At 36.1% G+C, this 10,036-nt stretch overlaps 1 protein-coding gene across 2 annotated transcripts; it reads left to right on the forward strand.

Moving 5' to 3' along the window:
• Window positions 1-3,690: 3,690 nt before the first annotated feature.
• On the forward strand, window positions 3,691-9,024 carry LOC103422884 (uncharacterized). Of its 2 annotated transcripts, none has more exons than XM_008360946.4 (8): window positions 3,691-3,895; window positions 4,417-5,511; window positions 5,796-5,914; window positions 6,887-7,816; window positions 7,900-8,212; window positions 8,324-8,489; window positions 8,644-8,749; window positions 8,846-9,024. In XM_008360946.4, the coding sequence occupies exons 2-8, from the start codon at window positions 4,684-4,686 to the stop codon at window positions 8,961-8,963; spliced, it is 2,580 nt and encodes an 859-aa protein (XP_008359168.1). In that variant the 5' UTR covers window positions 3,691-3,895; window positions 4,417-4,683; the 3' UTR covers window positions 8,964-9,024. The 2 variants fall into 2 exon arrangements, with proteins under 2 accessions (XP_008359168.1, XP_017184339.1); XM_017328850.3 differs by having other exon boundaries at window positions 3,720-4,326.
• Window positions 9,025-10,036: the final 1,012 nt, after the last annotated feature.

Consider the following 10,036-nt stretch of genomic DNA (forward strand, 5'->3'; position numbering starts at 1 on the left):
AGAATCAATGCATTTTCACCAGAAATTACATCAAAATCTCACAAATGGATTAGAAACTCACCGCAAACGAATTTGGGACAATTAAGGGATGAATCCACCCCATATTCAATTGAAACTCATCGTGTTTCGTTGTCGAATTCTGAAAACGAAGACAATGAGCATGCATGTAAATTCCATAAGTTTTCCAGCTCGAAATCCACATCCAAATGAAGGGTTAGTTACCTAGGATTGGTTCCAACTAAGTCGAGCACCACCAGTCACGAACTCGACGGAGTTTGGCTAAAGCTGCTCATCGGAAATTGGAAAACATGCATAGTAAGTTGCATAATCCAAAAACAGTCATCACTATTACAACCATTACAGTCATCACCATAGTCATTACATTTATCCCTATAATCAAATACTTAAATTAAACCCTGGACCGACTAAATTGCCTGAACCTGAATTACGGGAACCCCGTTTTGAAGGCGTCGTTTCATTCATCTTTTCCACCCGTGTTTTGTACGTATTTATGAGGCAGATTATGATGTTCTGATCTCTAATGGGGAAGGGTGGATGTGCGAGGAGTTGAAGAGAAAATAATTTTTTATTTTTATTAATTTAATTTTTTTTTAATATCCATGTGGCATCCAATCATTGTCTACATGGGCATCACGACATCATCTAACGGAGGTTCTAATGAATAATTTAACGAATGTATAAAAGTGTCCCATAATTATGACTTTAGGTACTTGACTAAAACGAAAAATACTTGATGTATGAAATATTGAAAACCAAGAAACTTTATAGTAGTAAATTGAGATTAAGGTTATCTTTTATATGTGTTGACAAATCAATGATCTTGCATGGGTTTATAAGTAGATTGAGCTATTATCTGTATTAACTATTTATTTTATGATGAAATTTTAACTTTCTTCAATACGTTCAATTGAATTACAAGAAATAATAAAAAAAAAAATTAAATATCTGCTAGCTGAATGACAAAACAAACATGAACCAATGGAACCCACCAATAACTAAGGTTGCTCTTAGTTAGATAATCCATCAAATGTTGATTAAGTGTGGAACCCATCTTGGGCACAACGTGATTACGCAAGTTCATCAACATTTGGTTGGGGCATCGAATTAACCATAATAGTATTAGTGCTAATAATATAATAAGACAATATGCACCCTTCATTTTCATAAACTGAACAATTGGATTATACTAGTGTACTGTCGCCGACATGGTTGACAACAGTCAAGTCAAGACATATTTTTATGGATTTTTCAGTTTGAAATCTTCTTTTGGTCGGAATAATATGAGGGATGACCAACATGTTTAACAGCAACAAGGGTTTTTTTATTTTTCTTATGTGTTAAACAGGCCAAAAGGATTTATTAATTATTCCAATTTACTTTTTGTTAAACTAATCAAGAAAGTTTAATTAGATGGCCGATTCCATGCATTTAAAAAAACTGTGCTATTTGTTAATACCAGAAAACTCATTTTTTAACAAGCATTTATAGGGCCGGTTTGTAAATGTTTCTTTAAAAAACGATTATGTTTAGAAATTTTTTAGTTGTAGCGCTTCTATTAGAAGCATTGAGAAATTTTTGATAAAAATGTAACTGGTTCTTGGAAGATCACTTGAATTGCTTTTTAAATAAAGCACATAATTGATACTTCTTCCAATTTTAAACACATAAACACTTATAATTTTTTATGTTAAACGTGGTCAAGATCGTTTTTGATGATCTATAATTACTTTTAATTATTTTAAATATACTTTCAACATGCCCATGAAAAGAGAAGGGTGGTTGAAAAGGTATTGAAGCCTTCAATTGCCTTAAGAACAAAGAAGACTCGATCTATGTAATTACCGAAAAAGCTAAATCTACCTATGATAAAGTGACAAATTTGGAATTAAAAACTCACTCAAGTGTTGATTTGAGGCAAACTAAATAAGATATAACCCCACTATTATACAAAAACATTTTTCAAGATTTCGGTTCACACATAGATTTCATGAGCCAAATGCACCTATCTAAAAGGTAGAATTTTAATATCTTATAAGTCCATCAAGGGCCACATGGTGACTTCATTCTCTTTCTTTCATGAATTCAATACTATTTGGTTTTTACCTTTTCGTGATGCCAGCTAACTTCAATCTCAAATCTCTTATATTAATTTGCCATTGTTATATCAATACGAGTAGAACTGACAATTTCTTACACGATATCTTAATCTAATATGAAACTACATAAAAATAATGGATTTCAAATCAACCTGTTAACGAGTCGGGTCATTATCGAATAACCCATCAAGCATGATAATTTCTCGCATGACTTGTTAATCCGACACGACCTGTTAAGATAACAGAGTTGACACGATACGATCTGTTAAGATAATAAGTATGACACTAAACGACACAAACATGATAAACATGACCTTTTTGTCAGTAGCTAGTGAGTTTTTACACTCACATGTAGATTCGTTTTCTGCACCCTTCTTTTTATTTAATATTCTTAAATTTTCTTTTGATTTGTTTGATTTTAAGACTAATTTCTGTACCAATTAACTAAATACTATATCCTAGAAAGAACTTGTTTGTATCATAATGACTGACTATATATATCTTCCATAAAAGTGAGATTCATGTTAAATATATCTATACACGTAAGTTTTACTTTCATATAACAATGTTATAAAACCATAAAATGAATATGATTACTCATAATCTACTACTTGTAACTCTTGTTTAACTTTCTACTTAGAAATTTTAGGTTACAATTTTTTAATGAAAGCGAAGATATTAAGACTTGAGGCTAATTTATCTTTCAAACAATGGAAAAAACAGATATCACTAAATTTCTAGGTATTTTATTTAGAAAAGAGTACATAAACTTTACACTCATGGACTCATCAACATTTTAAGAGCTCTTTTCTTTTCAAGTTTTTTAAAACAAATTACAACTATGATCCTAGATGGATTCTATTTCTAAAGATGTCAAACTTTAGCTTATATAAATTAAAAAGATTGGACTTTGTGGATTACTGATGCTGGTAGTTGATTGGTCCATATCTAAAGGTTATGCGTAATATAATCTAGCTAGTTACGCCTTTGCTTTTGATCGTGTCTTTAAGTCTGAATTTTTTTTCAGAAATCACTGTTATCTCTTTTTTACTCATACCACCAATACAATAACAGAAAAGAAGTCCGTGCCTATAGAGGAAAACCTTAATTTGGAATTATTCTATTGGTTGACACATCTTTATCATACAATTACATTATTTTTCTAATTACTATTATTTCAACAAATGTATGGTGAAAAATGCATGATGAGATGTAGCATCTCCATCCAAATGGAAGCAAACACGACTCTTCTCCAATAATTTCAACCATATTTGCTTTCCTACATAAATTGATAGTTTATTTTTCTAATATCACAACTCTAAAGGGGCCCACTCAAAAACACCACTGAGATCCTTCCAAAAGGAAGCCATCCAAACGGTGCCGTATCCCATCTGAGTGACGACGCAAACGGCGCCGTCTCCATCTCGAGCTGCTCCCCACTTCCCATTAAATTTAAGATTTGGTTGGAAGGTTTCGTAAAACGACCGGCAGAAACGGACACGTGACATATGACACGTGCCGACCCCTGGCGGGCTCCTCTCAAATTTTTTAGACGTTGGCGTTACGGCAAATATTTATGGCGGAATGCCTCCCAACCGTGACGTGTTTCCATTTATTCTTCTTAATTTCGCCGCTCTTCCCCCCCCCTTCTCTCTCTCTCTCTCTCTCTCTCTCTGAAACTTCCACTTTCTCTCTCTAAAATATTCTCTCCTTCTGTTACTTTCTACACAGCTAGGGTTTTCGTTTCCTTTACTACCAAATCTCAGAGACCTTCAACGGTAAGTTTTTCACTCCTCAAATTTTCCCCAGGGTTTTTATTTAAATCCTCGCGGTTTCAAGTTCTGCTCGGTGATTTCGTCGGTTTTGATTTGATTTGTAATGCGATTTAGTATTCGATTCAAGTTTTTGTTTGGTTGCGGGGAAAGTTTAGGGAAAATGATGGAAAATGGATGTGTGAATCTGGGGGTTTGGCTGTTAGGTGTGGTAAAATTAAGGTTGACTAAGTCTAAATGTGGTGTTGGGATGTTAGTGGGGTTCCAAATGGTGAGGAAAAGGAGATTCCACGCCTTAGTTTCTTGTCCGTTTGTGCATTTTCTCGAAGACCAAACAGAGGATTGAGGAGTTGTTGGATTTTGATTTCGGTGATTTCTGAGTTTTGGACTTTTGACAAGTTTTTGTTTGTTCAATTTCTGCCCTTTTACGTTTTGAGGTATATTATTTAAGCTTTTTTTTTTAACAGATTGATGGTAATTTGGAGGTAAATTATAGATTTTGATTTTGTTTTGTTTTCTGAAAGCAGTAAAGGTGAAGGAATCTATCACAGCTGTGATGGTTTATTGAAGGAATTGGATAATTTAATGGTGGTTAGATTGGATGTCTGTTTTATCACCTTTATGTTGGCAATGATGACAGAGACAATGACTACGAGCTTCGCTATTCTCTTCTGAATTTGGTGGTCTGATTTTTTAAAAGAATCATCTGATTGTAATTCCTGTAAAGAATGCGCCTTTCAATGCATTTTATACAGATGGGTTGAAGGACGAATTTTTAGTTTCAATTTTTGGGAATGGCTATTGCTGGTCTACACAATGCTTCTGTGCTTGAGCCTTCTTTCCTTAGAGACTCTCAATCTCATACATCTAGATGGATACGTGATGAAGGGAGGGTGAGTTCCCGCGCATCCTCCCTACTACAAAGGTGGCGGGAGCTTGAGGGTGAGCATGTGGTGAGTCGTGCCCAAGAGAGAGCTAGTGAGGGGTTGCTTGTACAAAGGAGTGATAGGTTGATTGATGAGATCTCGAGGGAAGACACTACTGAAGACCACGGTAGTGACCACGCAGGTGATTTGGAGGATGTGAGTGTGGGCGAGAGTGAGTGCGGATTATGGTCCCGGGGTCAAATTGGGTCATCAAATGAACATGAGGAGTGCAGTAATATTAGCAGTGAGCATTCTGATTTTGGGGAGGTTGAAAGGGGGAGGGTGAGGCAAGTTTTTAGGGAATGGATGAATTGTGGTGTGGCTGAATATACGTCAAATGGTTCTCATATGAATAATAGTTCAAGGGCAGAGTGGCTCGGTGAAACTGAACAGGAAAGGGTGAGAATTGTAAGGGAGTGGGTGCGAATTAACAGCCAGCAGAGAGGTGCCTCGGGTGACAATAGAGGAGAACAACCTGCTGAAATTGGTAATCAAATTGAAAGAGTTCGTGATGGATTGATTGTTAACCAAACTGAAGGCAGGTCTGAGCATACACGAAGGGGAATTCGTAAGTTATGTGGTAGACAGGCTATGCTGGATATGGTAAAGAAGGCTGAGAGGGAAAGACAAAGTGAACTTCAAGTCTTGTTGGAGCACCGGGCTGTATCACAGTTTGCTCACCGCAACCGCATTCAGGTTCATTGCTATAATGCTTTCGACATCGTCACTTGCTTGTTGAAAATGGGATTTTGAGTTAGTTATACTTGAACTTACACTGTACTTTTTTGTGAAAGTTTTTATGTACAATATTTGACTATCATCGGTTAATGTGAATACCCACACAAGCGATCTTTGAGACAAAACCAATATGTTAGTGCTATGTCATAGAAGTGTAATAATGTGTTTTTATATTGATTTTAAACTTTAAGGCATGGAAAATAATTTTGGGTACTGGTATGCTAACATTGTTTCTCTTGCAGTCATTGCTTAAAGGAAGATTCTTACGAAATGCTAGAGTGATTGAGAACGAGAGACCTACTTCCTTGGCTGAAAATGAATTAGGCTTATTGAGACAAAGGCACACAGTCTCTGGTCTTAGGTATTTTTGCCCTGTTTTAATTTGAAAAATATTTTTCTTTCATTTTTCTTTTGCAAAGTTATGCTCTAATTTGCATCATCTCATAGTGATGATTTGACCCATCCTTATAATTCTCTTTCATTTTTTGTGTCATTTGTATTTTCTTTACATTCGTATCATCTTCTTCCAAGTTTGTTCATGTATGAATATTTGATATTTCTCCCAACCTCTTTTGAATCGTGAAATTGCTTTTGGTATAATTTGTTTAGTTTAGGGGGGTTGAAGGGTGTTCCACAATAGAAAGATGATTGTGGCCTAAATTACATTAGGCAGATTGTGAAGTTTTTATATTTTGATTATTTGGAAGACACCAAAACATAGTGGGAAAAGGCTTTGTTGTTGTTGTTGTTGTTGGAAGACACCAAAACATAGCTATTAGCTTGTGCTGGCAAGTTATCTCAATGGTCAAACAAACAGGTGAATTTGATCTGGACACACTATTAAGTAGGGGGGTTGTCAAGCTGTACCAGTTTTCTTCAGTTTCCTTTCTTCCTTTACTGGTTTTGTATAATGAAAAGTTTTAGACAAACAATTTACCTTTCACATGGTGAAATTGAACTCTAATTCTTTTTCTAAACCCCTTATCACCATTTCAGTATGATGTTGCCCCATAATTGCTGCTCATGCTGCTGTTCTGACGGTAGTAAATTAGGAATTGATTATGGTTCTCGGACTTTGTCCCATATAATTTTTTATTTTTGAGGTTACAGTAATGTATGTAGTATCTGATGTATACATATAGTTTCACCCTTAGAGCATCTTTATATATTTACTATAGACTGGTTGAGTAAATCCATTAGTGTATTTTTTTGTTTGCTTGTCAGTGAATCTTTATGTCTTACATTAATAGTGAATTAAGTTCGTTATTCGTTTTTCTCTCGTTATATTGAAAAAAAATTCTCATCGATATTTTGAAATCTATTGTTTGAGTAGGGACGGTTTTTGCTCCAGATTGGATAGTTCTGTATCCGGTCAAGTAAGCAGCAGCCACTCTGAGACATCCTGTAGTGTTTCTAATGGTAGTAGAAATGGGGATGGTCAAGCAGACAACCCACGTGAGGTCCTAGCCGGGTCTTCTGAACGATCTGCCGCTAATGACGAGGCAAGTGAGGATCGAGAACATGATAGCTGTGGAATATCAGATTGCAGGGATTTGGGTGGCAACACCATTCAAGATATAGATTCAGATGAATCTAATGCTCCTGTAGAGGGTTGGCAACACCATTCAAGAGACTGGCAGTGCTCAAGTATCACTGAATTTATCGAAAGGAGGGATGTTACTGATTATAACATGATTGGGGACTTACAGGCAACCACTTCTGTTGAGCAGCCCCAAGAAATTTTGCAAAATGATGCTAGTGGACACAGTAACACGCGAAAAGTCAGTCATATATCTAATGAGCAGTCTGAGCCAAGTGGGGAGGCAAGTGTAATAGGTGAACAGTCTGATCATATATATAATTTACTAGACAGCGTGCCTGGGGATGTAAATTTTCAAGAATTTACTTCCCAGGTGCAACAGTGGCAGGATCGAGTTTCAGAAAATGCTGGAAGGGACTGGCAACAACCTGTTGTTGAGTATAATGACTTGAGAGAAAATGTTGGGGAAGATACAACTAGGGATCAGCAGGAAACAACTGCTTATGAATGGTCCCAGGAGTTGTTGGAGAGCGAAGATAGAGAAAACAGTCATCTTGAAGTTCCTGAAGTGTGGCACGAGGAAAGTGGTTTTCAGGAGGCTGTTCAAAGTTGGTTAGAAGAGCCATCGGACCAGGATGTTGATCCGGTCAGGCAGACTGACGCATTTTATTTTCCGGATGATGATAATGCTCCTGGCACCGAGCTAAGGGAACTCCTAAGCAGGTGTGAAATGTTATTAATTTATGAATATGCCTTTGGCTTCTGATGGATCTGTTTTTCTTATGGAAATCTTTTTAATGTTGCAGGAGAAGGGTCTCTAATCTTCTTAGTAGTGGTTTCCGTCAGAATCTAGATCGACTGTTACAATCATATGTAGAAAGGCAAAGTCACGCTGCCATTGACTGGGAGCTGGATGATACATCACCTTCTCCTGAACCTGCAGAACAGGATCTAGAGCAGACAGGTGCATATCAAAATGGGGGTCACGTGGATGCTGTTGAGAGTCGTAGTCCTAGTACTGCTCTACGATCACAGCAAATACCTTCCTTGCCACTTTGGGACCAGGAGTCACACTCTGATAATTGGCCACAGCATGACATGCATCAACATAACGGAATTGTGCGTTCCCATATGCTTCTCGCATCATAATTTGTGATCTGGTATCAAGACACTAATATTTGTGATGCCTGCCTTTGGCTCATTCAACTGACACATATTTTACTGATACAGGACTGGGAGGTAATTAACGATATGAGGATTGACATGGCCAGGCTATACCAGAGGATGAATAACTTGCAAAGAATGATGGAGGCCTGCATGGATATGCAACTTGAGTTGCAGCGCTCGATAAGACAAGAAGTTTCTGATGCCCTGAATAGATCAGCTGGTTCACGAGGTTTGTCTACAATACATTGACCACCTCTCAATTAGTTTTACTTGTGAAGTTTTCAATACCGCGTTTTTTTTGCGTTGGAGTACCATGTGATTTCACTCTTGGATGCGCTACGGGCTTTCCTCGAATTGACTTTGAGAGGTGCCTTGCTTTGCAGGGGTGTGTGAAGACGGTCTGCTAGAAGATGGGTCTAAATGGGATCATGTAAGGAAAGGAATTTGCTGTATATGTTGTGAAAGCAGCATCGATTCTTTATTGTACAGGTAAAACTCCAAAATGTGTACCTTCGTGGTTCAAAGTATTTCTGCATGTGGAGATTCTAAAACCGTTTTCTGATTTCTGTTGATTTCTTCTCGCAGATGTGGCCACATTTGCGCGTGTTCAAAATGTGCTACTGAATTGGTTGAGACTAGCGGAAAATGTCCGATGTGTAGAGCACCCGTGATTGAGGTGATTCGTGTTTATTCCGTGTTGTAATTTAAAAAACAAGGTTCAATTAACAAAGAATATGTATAGGAATCATACGATTTTGCTGCCAGCCCACCGATCTCCTTTTCTCTCTGTTTTTTGTTCCTTCCTATGTGGCATGGTGTCTTGTATGTTGAGTGTATGATTAACATCACACATGCTGTCTTTCATTCACAATAATTAAAATAAAGACTTATCATTTATCTTTACTAATTAATAAAATTCTCTTTGTCAACCAAAAGAGGATGAAAAGATAAATTAGTCTTCTATCACACAAAAAAATGATAGGTAATAATGTAATTTCACAGGTTCAAATTTTATTTATTTTTATTGAAGTTTCACTTACACGTGATGTTAAAATACCTTTAATATTGAAAGAAAAAAAAACCAAAAACAAAAATCTTTCACTCCCCCCACGTTCTCTCTCTCCGTCTCTTCTCATTTTCTAAAAAAATGTGTTTATACACACAAAATGTGTAGACAAATATTAATAAATATTATTAAAATTGTATTATAAACTGCACGTTAATAGAAAAGATATCTACTTAAAAGTTAAAGGTGAGAAATTACATCCTCAATAATATACTATTAAAAGATCGTCGGAGACATTATTAGCATTTCAAAAAATTCGGATTTTAATTGAAATGAAAAATTCGTATTTTAAATGAAACGAAGAGTGCATAATGATGATTTTGTAGTGAATAATTATAATTCCGTTTTGCAAGTTAAAAATCCGCTGTGGGTCAATATTTGAAAACAAATGACCGGACGGACTGACTCTCCGAATTTGAAGACCGCAACGAATATGCATGGCTGATAGACAACTTTTAAACACGTATACAAACCCGAGATCCACCTTGCCAGACTGGTTAAAAAGTGAATAAAATGGGTGCTTATATATTATTATTATTATTATTTTAAACGATATTAAGAATGATTTAACTTCACAATGGCTGGTTCAAATTCACATGAAAATCGAATTTATGACATCTCAAAATTTAAAACACCTCACTCATAAGTGAAAATAAATACAAATACTAAATGGTAAGATTACAGTTAACAAAAAAAAAAAAAAATGAAAA

The sequence above is a fragment of the Malus domestica genome, chromosome 11, assembly GCF_042453785.1.
Source record: "Malus domestica chromosome 11, GDT2T_hap1".
Classification (NCBI taxonomy): domain Eukaryota; kingdom Viridiplantae; phylum Streptophyta; class Magnoliopsida; order Rosales; family Rosaceae; genus Malus; species Malus domestica.